General features: G+C 42.1%; 1 protein-coding gene across 1 annotated transcript in view; it reads right to left on the bottom strand.

The window, feature by feature from the left end:
- The window catches only part of LONRF1 (LON peptidase N-terminal domain and ring finger 1), a 37,597-nt gene extending 21,334 nt beyond the window's left edge, over positions 1 to 16,263 (bottom strand). The window contains exons 1-3 of the mRNA XM_082715494.1: positions 15,354 to 16,263; positions 4,157 to 4,275; positions 3,095 to 3,217 (exon numbers count right to left, since the gene is read on the bottom strand). Of these exons, the coding sequence (XP_082571620.1) occupies positions 3,095 to 3,217; positions 4,157 to 4,275; positions 15,354 to 16,068 (957 nt within the window). The 5' untranslated portion in view covers positions 16,069 to 16,263. The remainder of the gene's footprint in view (positions 1 to 3,094; positions 3,218 to 4,156; positions 4,276 to 15,353) is intronic.
- Positions 16,264 to 18,543: the final 2,280 nt, after the last annotated feature.

The following is an 18,543-nucleotide window of genomic DNA, read 5'->3' as shown; positions in this document are numbered from 1 at the left end:
AAAAAGTTATAATGCACACTTGTGTTTATTGCAGCATTATCCACAATAGCTAAACTATGGAAGCAACAGCTGAATGGATAAAAGAAGAAGTACATACACACAATGGAATTTTACTTGGCCATAAAAAGGTATGAAATCTTGCCATTTGCGACAACATGGATGGATCTAGAGAATATAATGCTAAATGAAATTTAAGTCAGTCGCAGAAAGATAAATACCATATGATTTCACTCCCATATGGAATTTAAAGAACAAAACAAAAGGACAAAGAAAGAAAAACAGACTCTTAAAGAATGGGTGACTGCCAGAAGGGAAGGGGAGGACAGGTGAAATAGATGAAGGGATTAAGAATATACTTAAAATGATAAACACTGAGTAATGTATAGAACTACTGTATCACTACCATAGTATACATGTGAAAGTAATATAACACTGTATGTCAGTTATACTAGAATTTTATTTTATTTATTTTTTTATACTAGAATTTTAAAAAGTTAAAAAAAAAACCCTGCCAAATAATAAAAAAAAGAGCACTCTGATAAAATCAGAAATGAATTATGACTGACACCACCAAAATATAAAGGATTATAAGATACTACTACTATTACATGCCAACAAATTGGACAACCTAGAAGAAATGTATAGATTCATAGAAACACACAATCCTCTAAGACTGAATCATGAAGAAACCGAAAATTTGAATAGATCAATTACTAGTAAGATTGAATCAGTAATCAAAAACCTCCCAACGAACAAAAGTTCAGAACCAGATGGCTTACTAGTGAATTCTACCAAACATTCGAAAATTTAATACCTATCCTTCTCAACTTTTTAAAAAAATTGAAAAAGGAACACTCCCCAAATCTTTCTGAGGCCAGCAAGCTGACAAGAAACCACAGAAAAAGAAAATTACAGGCCATTATCAGTGACTGACATTAATGCAAAAATCCTCAACAAAATACTAGCAAACTGAATTTAAAAATACAGCAAAAGTTCATACACGATGATCAAATGGGATTTATTCCAGGAATGCTCATAGACTGGAGGAATTACTATTGTTAAAATGTCCATACTCCCCAAAGCAATCTACAGATTCAATGTAATTCTTATCAAAATTCCAATGGTATTTTTCCACAGAACTAGACCAAATAATTCTAAAATTGTCAAAAATCACAAAAGATCCCAAATAGCCAAAGCAATCTTGAGAAAGGAGAACAATGCTGATTTCAAACTACAGAACAAATCTAGAGTAATTGAAACAATATAATAATGGCATAAAAATGCACACATGCCATCAGTGAACCCGAATTACGAACCCAGAATTAAAGGCACACATATACAGACAATTAATTTACACAATTAATTTACAATGGAGAAATGAGTCTCTTCAATAAATGGTGCTGGGGAAAGCTGGAGAGCCACATGCAAAGGAATGAAACTAGACCAGTGTCTTGCACCAGAGACAGAAATTAACTCAAATGGATTAAAGACTTGAATATAAGACCTGATATCATAAAATTTCTAGAAGGACATAGGTGGTAAGCTCCTCAGTATGGGCTTTAGCAGTATGTTTGTGACTCCAATACCAAGGAAAAGAGCAATAATAAACAAATGGGATTGCATCAAACTAAAAAGCTTTAGCACAGCAAAAGAAATCATCAAAACAAAAAGGCAACCTACTGAATGGGAGATTTTTGCAAATTGTATATCTGCTAAGGGATTAATATACAAGATATATAAAGAACGCCTACAACTCAACAACAAAAAGACAACCTGGAGCACCTGGGTGGCTCAGTAGGTTGAGCCTCTGCCTTCGCCTCAGGTCATGATCCTGGGATCCAGGGATGGAGCCCCACATCGGGCTCCCTGCTCCACGGGGAGCCTGCTTCTCCCTTTCCCACTCCCCCTGCTTGTGTTCCCTCTCTCCCAGTCTCTATCTCTGTCAAATAAATAAATAAATAAAATCTTTAAAAAAAAAAAAGACAACCTAATTAAAAAATGGGTAGAGGATCTGAATAGACATTTTTTTTTCCAAAGAAAACATACCAATGGCCAACAGGACCATAAGGGATGTTTAACATCATTAATCAGGGAAATACCGACCTAAACCACAATAAGGTATCATCTCAAATGGTTAGAATGGCTATTACCATTCTTGTTATCACAAGAGATAACAAGGCTTGGAGAAGATACGGTAAAAAGTGGACCCTGTATACCGTTCTTGGTAAAGCCACTGTGGAAAACAGTATGGAGATTCCTCAACAAATTAATAGAACTTCCACTTCTGTGTACTTATCCTCAGCATGCAAAAACAGTGATTTGGAAAGACGTGTGCATTCCTATGTTCAGTGCAGCATTGTTTACAATAGCTGAGAAGTGGAAAAAACCTAAATGTCCATCAATGGCTGATTGAATAACGATAAGTCATACATATACAATGGACTACCACTTAGCCCAGAAAAAAACTTGTGACAACACAAATGGACCCTAAAGGTATTATGACAAGTGAAATAAGTCAGAAGAAGAAAGATAAACATGGTATGACTTCACTCACATGTGGGATCTAATACAGAAACAAAAAAGAAATGAACAAACAGAACAAAAACTCCCAGATATGGAAAAAGAGATTGGTGTTTATCAGAGAGTAAGGGGGTTAGGTGAAATGGGGGAAGGGAGCCCCCGTATGATGATGGATTGTAAACAGCCTTTTAGTGGTATCTCTTATAATGTATATGGAAACATGTAATGTTATAGACCAGTTTTGCTTTAACTAGAAAAAAAAAATTCTGAGCAGGAATATCATGACAACAATTAAGGATGATTAGTTTGGCTCCAATCAAACAAACCAGTAGAAAGCACCTAAATTTAAGCAAAAATAACACATTTAAGTATCTGCAAATGAAATGTTTTGATTTCAGTAAAAACTCGATACACTAAGTGTATGACCCTGAGAGCCCACTTGTCAAACTGCTGCTAAATTTGACTTACTGGACTCCTTATGTTCTTACCCCAAGTTTCTAATTATAATTAGCATTTTTAAAAAGACCTGTGTCTCAGACCTGCCTCCAACTACTATAATTGGTAAACCGATTACCTTTTCCACTTCTAGCTTTGCAGGTGCAAAATCCTCATCCAGAGCTAAGCACTGAAGAAAGAGCTGTAAGGCATCACCTAAAAAACCAGCATCCTGGAGTACTTTTCCTTTCCTGAAGTAGACCTTCAATGAAAGCACAAATACACAACTTTTACTGACACAATTATTTTTGAAAAATCAGTATCTACAAAAAAAAAAAAATGGTTTGCTTGGAAATGTGCATTTTGAAATTCTGAATAACTGAGGAGCCCAGAGCATTTCAAGGTATGTTTACATGCTTCCCTGGAGAAGCACTTATGGGAAAATGACTTCAAAACTGTCACTTCAGTAATAAATGCAGAGGATTCCTTCTTTTTTAAGAGTTCTAAAGCTGTCCATACAGATCATTTTCAATCATTATATTTGCCTTATACTAACCAGTCAAGCCAGCATGGGATTTGGTATCATTTTTCATATTAATTTATAATTTTTTAGAGCATCCTTAATATACTGTCCTCAAAGGCATCGTTTCAAATGGGGGAAAAGTCATATAAAATAGTAACTTCTAGCTTGAAGAACATATATGGGACATGAACTGATTTGCTTTGGCAATTGGATAAAGAATTAGTAAACTGATTACTTATATTTTGCAAGGCAACCTCTGGTGTCCCCATTTACTGTGTTAAATCACTCCTCATCTAGTCCCCATGATGATGCCTCCATTTTCCAGTCTCTTCCCTTCCCATCAGTACACCTCCTCCACCAATTTTCAGTTTGGATCCAACAGGACCAGTTGTATCTCTTTGAGGAAATTTTGCATACTCAAGTCTCTTATTATTATTACTTTTTTTCCTCAGTGCCTTAAATCCAGGTTGTTCTTTAGTTAGGAAATGAAGGTTTCTTAGGGTTTAAAAAATTGCTTTATAGCCATCTGCTCAAAATACTAACCCTAGATTTCTAGAACGCTATATGTTTTTTTAAAGAGCCAACAAATCTATTTTGTTTAAACTTATAACCATAACTGAATTCATGTTCCCTACAGGTGAAATTTTTAAATATGTAAATGTAAAACAGTAACTTTACCTCAGGCCAATTTGGCAGTTGAAAGAGGACTGCATTTAAATCTTCTATGGCGGCTTTAAACTCTTGAAGACCAGCGTATGATTCCGCTCGGTAAATTTTTAGAGTCACATCACTGGGCTCTGAAACAAATATTTTATAAAGGTTTATTTTTAAAATATTATTGTCAGATCCACAAAATACAAACTAGATTAAGAATTGACTTAGTGATTCCAGCTAATAACCACCAAAGCAGAGTATAGGTGCAACCCATGTAAGTGTTGAATTTTATCTAGACGTTTAATCGTTAAGACTGTATGTAGATAAATTTAGCACAGGAGCGGATCATTAAGTACTGAAAATATTTTATAATGTAAATAATCACCTCTAAGAAAAAAAGTGTTTTCTTAAAATAGAGAGGGCATTCTACACATACCTGAAAACCAGATCTTAGAGGTTTCGAAGATTTGCCTCTTCGTGGGAAATCTTAATTTTTCAAACCTCAATTTCTAAATCCTCACTGACAAACAACCATACGTGCAACTACTCCACATACAATTTCCACAGGAACAAAGACTGACCAAGGCTCAAACTTAGGAGGGTACACAATGGTCCTGATTCTGGAGGAAATGGATTGATAATTTAAGAGGTCAAAATTTTAATTCCTGCCATTAGCAGAAATGATATTTTGTCACTGCCAAACACATCTAATTTCGAATGTTTCTGAGACAAAAGCTTTGTGGATATTTTGACTACCGTCCTCTACCTCTGTACTTGAGAAACCAAATTCGTACCCAGTGGCGGTCAGAATTTCAGTTAGGTGGCACCGTCTGTGATACTACCATCACTTGTTACAGGTACATAGATTCAAAATCTGAAGTCTAAGCCAGAAACTGATTTTCAGCACATCTACAGACAAAATTAATCTCTTTTAAAGCTAGTCATCTTTGAAGCCTTCAAAAATATATGCTTATGAAATAAGGCATTCATTGTGAAGAGGGGAAAGACCCTCATTGAAATAAAAAAAAGACAAAACGGTAATAAAACTCAATAGCTCCCTGGTTTACTTTACTTTTTAGATGATTGCTTTCCTACAGAGAACTCCCGACAATGGGACTGGCCTTTTTCAGCTGATGCTTAAGAATTGGAACTATGTTGTTTCTTCGAATTTATACCAATGGAAATTTTCAAAGAAGAATGAAATATTTCAAGAAAATATTTCATGCTTCCTAAATAAAAAAGACACATCTAGAATATTTTGTCTTTTGTTTCGTAAAGGAATGTAACTGGAAACCATTATCTCTGAATAAAAACACATGGAAACTGAAAACTCAATATGGATTCATCAATCAAGAATGAAGAGTCCTGGCACAAAACTTGACCCTGTTGGTGCTCGGAAGATTTTCTTTTATCCCTATCTTTGAGGAGTTTACAATCCAATTAGAAAACTTTATTTTATTATGAAATGGATCATGTAATCTTGATTTGAAAAAACTACTGCAGTTCAGAAAACTGAGAGCAGCATGTGCCAAAATGGTCCAAGAATGAGTAGTTCAAAAGCACCAAAAGAACCTGGACCCGTTAAGGTCTGCTCACCCAGAGCCGGGTGCTTCCAACAGCATCCTTGAGCCTCCCTTCTTTGCATCTCAAAGAGAGGGAGTTCACTGTGGCAGCAAGCAGCCCTTTCCATTCTTGGTTCCCTGAGGGGCTTTTTTCATTTCAATTTTTTCCTTTTACAGCAGGTCCCCCACTGCATCACACTTGATGCCCCACACATTCAAAACTTCTGAATATCCAACCCTTTTATCAATGCTTTCAGTACTGAATACAGCTTCTTTGGGTTAGCACTGTAGCAAGTGTCTGAGGCCACGTCTGTCGTTGTTGACAACACCCAGCCAACGTATCACACTTCTCCACTCTGACCAAAGTGAAAAAAGATGGTTTCCCCTCTCCTCTCAACACACACACACTCAGGATCTTGAGATGCTCTAAAGGCAGCCTAAGAAGTTAGTATGTATTGGGAGAAGACAGAAGATACACATAAAACAACAAGAGGGCTAGATTTTAAAAGTCTTGCTCTCTAATACTTTGTAACATTTTTGTTAAGAACATCAAAAGTTAGGGGCACCTGGGTGGCTCAGTGGGTTAAGCCTCTGCCTTTGGCTCAGGTCATGATCTCAGGGTCCTGGGATCGAGCCCCACATCAGAATCTGCTCTACAGGGAGCCTGCTTCCCCCTCTCTCTGTCTGCCTGCCTCTCTGCCTACTTGTGATCTCTTTGTCAAATAAATAAAATCTTAAAAAAAAAAAAAAAGAACATCAAATGTTAATGGAATAATTATTTTAAATGACTTTATAAGGGGGGGAAAAAACCTCATCAAGTGAGTTGAAATTCCTAAAGCTTCTTAAGAGATTAGGGTCATCCCGCCCACTTATTTCAAACCCTTAATTCTAAAAAAGAGCCAAATGCACTAATTGAGACCCTGGAATCATCAAAGCATACAATGTCTGCCCTCCATGTAAACTTCTGTAAAAGGGAACTATAAACCACTCTTCTTTACTCCCCAAAAAACAACTATCAGCCCAGTTGTGTTAGAACTCAAGTCTGAAAGGGTCAACAAATGTTCCCAGTATGTTCTGCACCTGGCCTTGAGGACCTTGGCGTGAACAAGTCACCTCATAGAGCATGCTGTTGGAGGGGGGCCTCTCAGGCCACTACTGTGGGCACCCTACTGCCTGGCACATAACGGAGCCAATCTGTTGAAAAGTGAAGAAATACGATTTGGGCTAATTGTACTAAAAGCATGATTTAACTCCCAAAGCTTTCTCTTCAGTTCTGAGCTTTTCAACCTGCCTTCAGATTCACCAAATTTCCAACTGCCTGCTGTAATTTTCACACACACAGTACATTTCCATTTAAAAAAAAAAAAAAAAAAAGATCTTGGGGTACCTGGGTGGCTCTGTGGGTTAAGTGTCTGCCTTCAGCTCAGGTCATGATCACAGAGTCCTGGGATGGAGCCCCAGAGTGGACTCCCTGCTCAGTGAGGAGACTGCTTCTCTCTCCCTCTGCCCCTCCCCCTGCTAGTGCTCTCTCCCTCAAATGAATAAAATCTTTAAAAAAAAAAAAAAAAGGGACGCCTGGGTGGCTCAGTTGGTTGGACGACTGCCTTCGGCTCAGGTCATGATCCCGGAGTCCCGGGATCGAGTCCCGCATCGGGCTCCCAGCTGCATGGGGAGTCTGCTTCTCCCTCTGACCTTCTCCTCGCTCATGCTCTCTCTCACTGTCTCTCTCTCAAATAAATAAAATCGTTATTTAAAAAAAAAAGTCTTTTTACTGTATTCTCTACTAGTAAAACCACTGACTTCCCAAATCAAATCCCCAATTTTGTCAATTTTACTTCCTATAATTCTCAAATCTGTCCCCGGTCTTTTCCAATCTTTCTGCTAACAGCCTTACTTAAGGGTCTGGATCTAAATCTCAAGATTTTTGCAAGAGCTTGCTAACTGCTCTCCCTGCCTCCAGTCTTCCCCTACCTATATCCTCACCATCCAGAAGATCAGGTGGGTCTATTAGTACAACACGCAAATTCCTACACACCTGGCGCCTGCCCCTCTCCAGCCTCACTTCCCATCATTATCCAGCTCCCATTTGAGGTTCCAGTAATACCTAAACTCAGCCTGCCCCACGTCTGCCGTTCTAGTTCATGCCTCCTTCCTTTGCTCACAGACCTCTCTCCTTGGCAGAGCTCTACTTCAATACCGCACCTCCCCTTGGTCTGGGGAACTATTTTGCAACCAATCGGGACTCAGCTCACCAATCTCTTTCTCAAGATGCTTTCTTCTGAGTCTACCCTCACTTGGCACATCACTGCGGATCAAGAACAGGAGCTCTGAGGTTCTCACACTGCTGGGTTCAACTTCTGGCCCCTCCACTCACTGCGCCTGGGGCAGACAGCCAAACACCTCTGGTACCTGTTTCCTCAACTACAAAATTGAGAGTGTTTCCCCAAATTTATTTTTATTTAAGAAACACCACTTCCTATGATTTGCAACCTTCCGAACAACCTATGTGGGTCTGGCACATTTTCCCAGATAAGGAGACGGGACACAGTTTAAACAATTTGCCCAAGATCAAAAAGCTAGGAAGTGGTGGCTTCAAGATTCTCGCTCAGGCAGTCTGGCCGGAGAGTTCTTGCTGTTCACCTCTGCAAATAACAGTATTTACCTCACAGTATTACTCAAGAATAAGTTAATATATACAAAACACCCAGCACAGGGCTTGGTCCATTATAAATGTTGGCTATTATGACTGTGTCCCTTCACTGTATGTGCAATGCATTCGGTCTAAAATCTATTTTTGAGCTCTCTCCATTATTTCCTGTCTTTGTGTCCTCAAATCCTGGCTTTGCTAAATGTTTGCTGAACAAGGGAAACTTCATTAAAATCTGTCCCTTATGCTCCTTAATGCACGCTCCCATTTTCTCTTCTCTTAGACCCAGTAATATTGCCAGTCACCAGGCAAATAAAAAAACAGAGATAAAATTCTGCTTCACATCTGAGGAAAGCAGGTCTTAAGCGGCCGAGGCATTTCAGGGGCCGAGGAGAGCTCTTCAGAATCCCCATTAATCGTCCTTGTTCCAATCCTAAGGTAGTTTCCTTAGTTCATCTTCAAGAAACTTTTTTTCAGATTATAAAAATGTTTACTTACACAATTTGAAAAACCTACATATTAAGAAAGAAATTTTTAATTAAGAAATGTTCCCACCATAAAGAAACAACCAGTGTTGGCCAGTTTTTCCTATGTGTGTAGATTACATTTTTAATTTTACAGTTTTATGAACTCTACCCTATATACAGTTTACAACCTGCTTTTTGGTCACTGTAATTAAATCCACATGGTTTTTAATGGTTGCAAAATATCCTACCATATTCACAATCTATTTCAAAATACACTACTCAGCAGTTTTTACTTCTAATGTTTGCTAATATAAAGCATACTACAGGGACCCCTGGGTGGCTTGGTTGATGGTCCTACTCTTGATTTCTGCTCAGGTCATGACCTTAGGGTCCTGGGATGGAGCCCAGCCTCAGGCTCCACACTCAGCAGGAACGTGCTTGAAATTCTCTCCCTCTGCCCCACCTCCCCATTTGTGTGCTAAAATAAATCTTTTATTTAAAAAAAAAAAAAAGGAGGTACTACAAGGAACATCTGTATGCCTTTATATATCTATTTCCTTAGTCTAGAAAGTTGAATGGCTGTGTAGAAAATTATATATTCAAAGTTTCAATACATTCTGCTGGCCCTTTTATAAAAACTTATTTTTACATTCCCACAAGCTGTGTATTTTTGTTTCCTAGAAAAACACAAAAAAGCATTGTTTTAATGTGCATTTCTTCAGTAAGTCTGACCTTTAAAACTATATATTTACTGGCTACATTGTTTATGCATAAGAATAAACATTCCACATTCATAATCTTTTACTCATTCCTCTGAGTGCCTTTTTCTTAGATTTGTATGTTGAGCTGTTTCAACAACCTCAGTGGCCAACCAAAATGCCAAATTTCTTGTCTTCTGTCACTTTTTCAAGTTCAGTATGGTAGGGCTTGGTTATCATAGAAGCCACTTGGGTGGCTCAGTGGGTAAAGAGGCTGACTCTTGATTTCAACTCATGATCTCAGGGTCCTGAAATCGGGACCCCCACCTGGACTCCACGCTCAGCCAAGGAGTCTGCTTGGGATGCACTCTGGCCTCATCCTCTTGCCTCTGCCCCCCCCCCCCACCTCATGCTCTCTCTTTCTAAAATAAATCTTTAAACTGAAAGCCACCAATTGACAAGTTATTAGTGATTGATTACTGGTATACTATGAATGGGATAGTCTGGCATTAACCATTGAATTCAGAGCATCTGAGTTTAGATCCCAGGTTGAACAGTTTACCTTACTCTTTATTCATCCGGCTCCTGACCTATACAATGCTGGTGACACCTATGTCGTAAGACAGTTGTAAGGACTACGCAGACATTAACACAATGCCTGGCACACAAATAATAAATAATAGGTACTGTTACTATTATAAAATGTTTCAAAATAAGTTGAATAGCAATGAGATTAGCTCTTGATACAAGGTATTAGAGTGTTTTCCTTTCTCTTCCCCAAATAAATCTTTGCTGCGTGACAAACATCTTAGGGATTGGTAGTGCAAACCGGACAAAAGGAGGGGAAGTGGGGGGACCAGACTGATCCCATCTGACCAAAGGGGGAGAGGGGGTGGAATTTGAACAGAAGTTTCTGTCTTGCATTTTAGAGCCTAAGTCATTCACCTACAATTAAACATAGTAACAATTTTGAAAAAATATCTTTACAATGCAAGGCATGGGATACTCTATAAACCCATTTAAATTTTCACTTGAATGTATCTAAGCCTCTTAGAATATTCCACTACATAGAAAAACAAATTCTGAATACACCAAAGGTTTATATACAAATAAGTAGAAATCTAATATAACAAGAGTTTTGGTAAATTCTGCATTGTTTGATGAACAAAGAAAAGGAATGAACAGAACACTTAATATTTACATAACCTGTTTTCCCATCTTCTATATCAGTAAGAATCTGCCACTGTAACTGGTCTTTGTAATGACCCTGAGGCATCACAAAAATCCTTAACATGACTTCTGATTTTAAAAAAGGGTGAATCAGAAATGTACTGCATATGGGCTCGATTTGTCAGAGGTCAAGTAAGCAATAAGCCCCTTTTCAATAAATACAAGTTTGCTGTGATTTCAAATGAAATAAAAAAAATATAAACTCCATAAGGACAGGGTCTTTATTTTGTCCACTTCTCTATTTTCAGCAACTAAAACATAACACGTATGTAGTAAGTCCTCAGTAAAAACCTGCCGAATAAGAATACGTGAGATTCAGGATTTGTATGCTAATTTTTAAAATCAATTTGAGTCTTAGAAGCAACATCCACACACTTGGTGCTTCTGCTTTCAGTTCTAACTTGCTTATTTGCTTGCCTCAAGAAAGGCACTTAAAATTCTTGGAGCACTCTTCTTCAGTCTCGGAGCTAGGAATGCTCAAGTTGCCCTTCTACCTCGCATGATCTTTTGTAAGGATCAGTTAAGATAATGGAAAAGAAAATATTTTGTGCACTATGAAACACCAAGTAAATGTCAATGTTTACTGTTTCAAGTGTTTTACAGAGTAAGTTAGGACATACTAAGTTTACTGATTAAATCAATTTAAATCTCTTTACCTTAACCGAGTTAAGATATTAAACACCTTTACAGTTTCTGTAAGTGTATTCAGCATTTACCTACAATTTGGCTCATCTTTTTATAACTAAAGCCTTTCAGGATCTGTACTTTATTGATGGATGCTAAAATGTCACTACTAACTCACATATATAGGCTAGAATCAGGATTTAACCCTCACGCTGGTAATATTATTAATGTGGGAGAGAGAAAAGAACAGGACTTGATGTCATAAAATTTAGATTTTAATTGTAGCTAAATCATCTAGTTGCAGCACAGCTTTTACATTTAAAAAATATATTTTTTAAAGATTTTATTTGAGAGAAAGCAAGAGCCTGAGAGAGAGCATGAGCAGGGGGAGGAGGGGGCAGCGGGAGAGGCAGGGAGCCCAGCTCCCCAATTAGGAGCTGTATCCCAGGACCCTGAGATCACTACCTGAGCATAAGGCAGATGCCCAACGCACTGAGCCACCCAGGCACCCCTAAAATTTTTTAACTAATATTTACCAGGCATTACTCTGTCAGGTACCATTCAAAGCATTTTACATCTCAGTTCTCCTAACACCCCTAGGTAGTTGTTAACCTACTGTGATCCATCTGGGAGTTATCTATCTACCAGATATTCTCGCTTTTCAAATAAGGAAACCAAAACAGTAAGGTCAGACAACAGGCCCAAGGTCAGAGAGTTAAGTGGAGGGCTGCGCTGGGACACACGCCCAGGCAGTCAGCTGCCAAGGTGTACAGCTTTAACCACTAGGCCATCCTGCACCCGAATGACAGCTGCCTCAATTTCCTTCTGAGGTAAGGGTATTCCACAGGATTCTTTGTGAAGATCAAATGATTAAATAATTTTTTTAATGCTTGATAATATGCAAGAACTACATAATTAATACTAAAGACAAAAATGTACAAGTATTTTAAATTAACTGCTCTCCCCTGAATGACATTCTTAAAAAAACAAACAAACAAAAAAAAAAAAAACAAGAACAGTTCAAACTAATTTACAATGTTCTTTTGTCTTCTTTTGGGAGGGGGGGTATATATGGGGAAGAGGCAAGTCAGTGTAAAAACTCATTAAAAATTAAAGGGAACACAGCATAGCAAACTGGGATAATTTCAGTAAGTATAAAGACTCAACACAGAAGAGACTTTTACACAATAGCCCTAAACTAAAGAGACAGAAAGTTATGAAACATCTGAGTTAATACCAAAAGATCAATAGATTAAATGTTATCTGAATATATTTCAATTCAACAGAAACTTATGTAATCTCAATGGGAAACTTCTGATTTTGGAAAAAGGTTTTCAAGCCTTCTTTTCTTGTCAACAGGGATAAACTGGAACAGGTGTGGGCTAACTGCAGACTAGATTCTTTTTCTAGTTAATAGTATTTTGTTTTTCATGATAAGAATTCTAAAAAGAAATTACAGTGAAGGTCTTTCAGTAATGAAAAGTAGCATGGGGAGCTACAACTGTACAATTATATAAACACATTTCAAACGCCTATCTAGTTAACTAGCTGACACTGAAAAAGTTAAAGCGTAACTACAGATTTATAACCCTACTGAACATTTTTATTCACCTCCAAATTGTTAGAACACTTGATATCTATATTTCACCAACTACAATTTGTTAAACTCTTAAGAGTTTATGTTGCACTAAAAATTTATGGTATCAAAAAACTTAACCTTGTTACTAACATTCAGATACATTTTTGAGTATGAAATTAATGATTTTTCAAAGACCTCAGAAGAGGGAAAAAATAGGTTAATGAGGTGAACTAAGACTTGAGTTCTAGTTCCACACTAGTAAGATTTCAGTGGCTGAACAGGCAAAATTCCCATGTGCTGACCATGCAAATTGTCTTTACAAAAGGAAAGCAGATATGGGTTTTTTTTCTGTTAAAAATAATATCCTCAATCCAAGGCCCAAATCTTCCTTAATTAAAAAGATTACTTGTTATAGAACATTAAGCCAAACCTAATAGTAAATGTGTGCACTGTTCTGTAGACTCAGACCTGAATTCCTAGTAAGTCCTGATTAAATTCTTACAGAGTGCAGTATTTAATGCCTTATAGTGCTATCAGAAAGTTTCAGCCTTTATTTTATACTAGTGACAAAACTCCCCTGGGAACTGGTTAAACATTTTCAATGGTTGAGCTATAAAGCCAGGACCAACCCTCGTGCAACAGGAGAAACGGATGATACAATGTTGCCTCTACAACCAGCTAGCTGTGTGACTGTAGACAAGTCATTTCACTGCCCTAGCTTGGGCTTCATTTTTTTTTTTTTTAAATGAAGACTGTGGCCTAGATGGTCTGCACTTCCTCACTCAAACTACCCAGAAAGGCGGAGCTGTCTGTATCAGAATTTTGTACTCCAACTAGTTCTCTTTTGTTCTAGGTCTATCATTCTACTCCATTTTATAACTACCTACACTTCCCATAAAGATTCTGAAAGACTATGAAAATATGCCAAGTTTATGTTTTGAACTCTAAAGGTATTATTAAATAGTATACTGTCACTATTCGAAATGACTAAGCACCTAGGATTAAAAAAAAAAAAATCCCACAAAAAAAGAGAGTTTCAGTTAAACAGTTTATAAATTTACCTGATAATATCCGTTTATATTTTAGATGTCTTTCTCCAGGATTATTCTCTCCAGCATTATTTCATGCCAATAAAGACACCAATTTTGAAATAGGCTTATTTAACACAAGACGTAACAGTGACACTGTTGACATTGGGGGGCTGGTAACTGTGTGGGAGGCTGTCCGGTGCTCTCTCCAATGTTTAGCGGCATCCCCAGCCCCTACCCATGAGATGTACCAGCACTACTCCCACAATCGGTGGCAATCAAAAATGTCTCCAGGTATTACCAGACACCGCTCTAGATAATGCCTCCTGGGGGGTAAAATCCCCGCCCCACCCCCGGGGTGGGGAAACCACCGATTTATAGAACTCTTTATTCTCCCTAGAAGAGTCTGGCAGTGTCCCTTTCCACAGCCTAAAACCATCTTAAAAAGTGCTAACCTAGGTTAGGAAGCCGAAGCTGCTTCTTGGAGGAGAAGAAACAGACCAAAGATCTAAAAGGCTTTTCCCCACATCTTGATCCAGTGTGGAAAGGCAAACAAGGGTGTCTAAGAACTCATCAGAGACTACCCCTTCATCTTGACCGTGAAACTAGGGGTATTCGAAAAGTAAGCCACGTGTGTTTACGAAATAAGTGTGATCCGGGAATAGAGAGGTAAACCGGCATTTTCAGGTAAGCCTGGACATCCCCGAGCAGCTCCGACACCCGCCCCAAGCCCAGCGGCCGGCGGGGCCTCCCGGAGCTGGGTGCCGGCGCCGAGCTCCCGCCACGCCCACCGGACGTCACCCGTTACACAACCCCCCCCCCACCCAGCTTATGCAATTCTGCCCTCCCGCGGCTTCCAATTGCCCCAGTGACTTTTGTGGGGTACGACCGTAAACGTTGTACGCCCAGCCTCGGCCAGAGGGATCCTCTCCCCGCCCCGGCTGTCGTGTGCCCGCGGCGGACCCGGCCCGGCCGGGTCTGGCGGGCCAATTACAGGAAAGAGCGCGGCAGGAAGCGAGCGGTCGCTCCGGCTCGCCCAACTTCCACCCCATCCCGCGCTCCCGCGGCCTCGCCCCGACCACCCGCTCCGCTCGGGACGCTCCCTCCTGACCGCAAGGCCGCGGCCGAGGGAACCCCGAGCCTGTGCGCCCCTCCCTGCGCCGCGTCACACTCGGCTCCGAAGGCGATCCCCATTGTGACCGAAGCACCCCGGGGCGCCGCCCCCTCCCACACCCTCCAGGACCCCGAAACCCTACAAGCGGGAGTCGGGCGGCCTCGGGGAGGCAGCGAAGTCTCCCTGGGGCGCAGACGAGCTCCGGGTAGCCGGGCCGTCGGGGAAAGGAGGGTGGGGTCGGCCGGGCCCACGCCGCATCCCCGCGCGGTCACCTGCTCGCAGCGCCTCGCAGGCGGCGGCCAGGGCCTCCCGGTAGCGCCCCTGGTGCAGCAGCTCCCCGAGCCGGCCAGCCGCGCGGGCTCGCTCCCGCTGGCCCGGGAACCACTTCTCGGCCAGGTGGTTGAGGACGACGCTGGTTCTGAAGCCCGAGGCGGCGATGGCGGCGGCCAGAGGCGGCGGCCGCGGGGTGGTGCCCTCAGCATCAGTGGCGGCGGCAGGCGGCAGCCGGTCCCGGCAGAGGCGGCAGCGGGCGCGGAGCTCTCTCCGCAGGCAGCGACGGCAGTAGCTGTGGCCACAGGGCACGGTCACCGGCTCGCTCAGGAAGCCCCGGCAGCCCAGGCAGCTGAGCAACCCGCCGGCACCGAGGTCTGCGCCCGCTGCCAGGGTCGCGCTCCAGCCAAGCCCGTGGCGGAGCCGGTAGTTGAGCACCAGGCAGTCCACCAGGGTGCCGAGGCACTCGGGCCTGACCGGGGCCCCGCGGCGCAGCGCCGCCGCGTACGCCTCCAGCGCTCCCTTCAGGTGGCCGCCCAGCGCCAGCAGCTCGCCGCGGCGGAGCAGCAGCTCCCAGCGCTCCGACTCTGCCGCCGCGCGCTCCAGCCGGTCGCCGCTGCCGCCGCCCACTTCCCAGAACCGGCCCGGGCTCCGCGGCGTGGGGGCCATCTCCCGGCTCCCTCCTGGGGAGCTCCTCGCCACGTCCGGAGAAGACATGGCCCGCGGAGGGCTGCTCCGCCGCCGCCGCCCGCCGCCACGGTCGCGGAGCCTCCGGGGCGCGCGGCTCCGCACGCGGCCCGCGAGCTGGGGGGCGTGGCGCGCGGACACAGCGGGGCGGCGCGCGCCCGGGAAGCCCCGGGGGCGGGGCCTGGCGGGCGCGGGGCGGGGCGGAGCGTGGCTGAAGCGCCCGGGACTCCCCCGCACGGCCTGCGCCCCGGGTCCCGGAGGAGCCTACAGCCTCGCCCCGCCCCTTCCGAAGCCCCTCCTGGGGAGGAACCCGAGGTCAGATGATCCCCCAGCGGGGATCTAATTGGCTTCTCCTGAAACAGGGGCCTGGCTTGTAATTGAACAAAGCCCCTAGGAGCCCAGGCCTCCACCCACCTCGCCTTTCCGCTGGACGCGTACCCTCACCTGCCAAGGCTTCTCTCCTAATGCCTGCCTGGTTGGTACTTTTCTGCCGGCGGCTGGCCTCCCGGGGACTAAAGCCCAGATCGCCAGCACTCCCCTGACATGGCCGGCGTCCTGAGTGGGGACCCGCCCTCTCTTCCTGGCCGGTGGGAGCTTCCCGGTGAAGATGTCAGGTGCAGGTCTGCATTTTCTTTACACCCAAGTTGCAGATGGACATGTAGAGGCAGAAGACCTAAGAACGCGCAAAGTCGGTCTGATGACTTAGTGCCGCCTCAAGTCTAGGCTAGGTCAACTTTAGAGACGAAATGACCCCATCCACGTTCCTGAGCCGACTCCCTCCATTGGCAAGTTACTGTGACCTTTCCCTTTTAAAACACCCCCACTTCCAGGAAGGAAGCCCACAAGTTCCCAAGGTGTCAGATGGTACTCTTCACATCTCATTCAACGCTGTAAAGCTGGCTAAGCCCTATATTTGACATTTTTAAAGAGAAACCACCAAGATAAAATAGTTTTCATATGTCAGTCACAATAACACTACAACCCAAGCAGGGTCTGCAGTACTGCCAATGGAAGAAAAAAAAAAGATCTGGGTTTTATATAACGGACTATATTTCCTTTAAACTTGATGTCAGAATTTAAAGCTCTCAGCTAAAAATACAGATTTGATTAGAGGCCACTAGATTGTTACTTACTCCTGGAAGTGACTTAGAACTTTCAGTCCTTTTTCAGATGGTTAGAAGCAATGGCCCAGAGAGGGAAGGTTACCTGTCCCAAATCACACAGCTAATAATATACAGAGGCTCTGCTTCCTACTCTCATTTCACTGTTAGGTTACTGTGTTAGATCCTAGAAATATATTACACAAGATTTTCAAAATCAAGGAAGTTGGTAAATGAAATGTTAACCTGAGCCTGCTATGCCTGAAATTGGCAAAGGTTTAATTAGCATCCTTCTTTATATGGAACAGGCAGTTAGGCTCAAAACTGCTTTTTGAGTTACATATGTTTCTACTACACAATGAGCAAATTCTGTGACTTCAGAAAAGATGCAGCTATATTGCCCCAAAAGGAACAAGGAAAAAGCTAGCTGGGGAAAAGCTGAGGTTCCCACTCCTGACAGGGTACAGAGGGAACAGCCTCATTTACCATTCACACCTCACCTGAAACTGTAGCCAAGAAACAAGGAGCAGCTCCTCAATCATTTGAGGTGGGGAAGATTGGGATTAAATTATACGCATAATCTTGAATTTAATCCCCCCCCATATTACCACCTTCCCTCAATATTATTAAAAATGACTTTAGTCAGATGCCCACATTCTCATTTGAGACTTGAAACCATAACTGGTAAAACAAATATCCATATATATATGGACATTGACTTTTTGTGATACATACATTCCAGCAGCTGGCAAAATGTACATTAGTAAATACTTAATGCATGTGTTCATGATTACACAGGAAGTATAAATTGATAAATCTTATATATAGTTCAAATCAGGTTTTCTTATGGAATTTCCCCCCCAAGTAAAATGTGTGGTTCAGAAAGTAGTGTGAAGTATCATCTGTCCTTTGGAGTTTCTTTCCCTAATAAATGTGACAGATAACTACATCTGATTCTGGTGTGAAATAAAATGGTACAATTGCAATAATGTGAGAGGGGAAAAAAATGGTACCGTGGGAGGAATCTTGCCGTGATCTCCTTGGCATTTGTGAATGGTTATAATTCATGTTTGCTGGTTTATACATTTACATAACTGGTTCTCATTTATGTAACTTATTTATGTAAGAGGCTGTACCGCCTCTCTCGCCTTTGTGTGCTGCACAATTTCCCTCTGAAACAGGAAGTCTGGGGCAAAACAATCACCGGCTGTGGACAGGTCAGTCTTCCATCATTCTGTGCCACCAAAAGAGGAGAGGTATGCACTTTGATGTGACTGCCTTTTAAAGGAAGAGAAGAGAAAAATGAGTCCCTTTCTTCATTCATTTTTCTAAAATTCAGACTTTGGTCTCTGGCTCGCCCGCCCGGGAGGCTGCGGTGGAGGAGAGGGAACCCCCAGGGGAGCGG

Source organism: Mustela nivalis (assembly GCF_964662115.1).
Source record: "Mustela nivalis genome assembly, chromosome: 20".
In the NCBI taxonomy this organism is placed as follows: Eukaryota; Metazoa; Chordata; class Mammalia; order Carnivora; family Mustelidae; genus Mustela; species Mustela nivalis.
The sequence above is the reverse complement of the archived record's forward strand: the minus strand, read 5'-3'. Positions and strand labels throughout refer to the sequence as shown.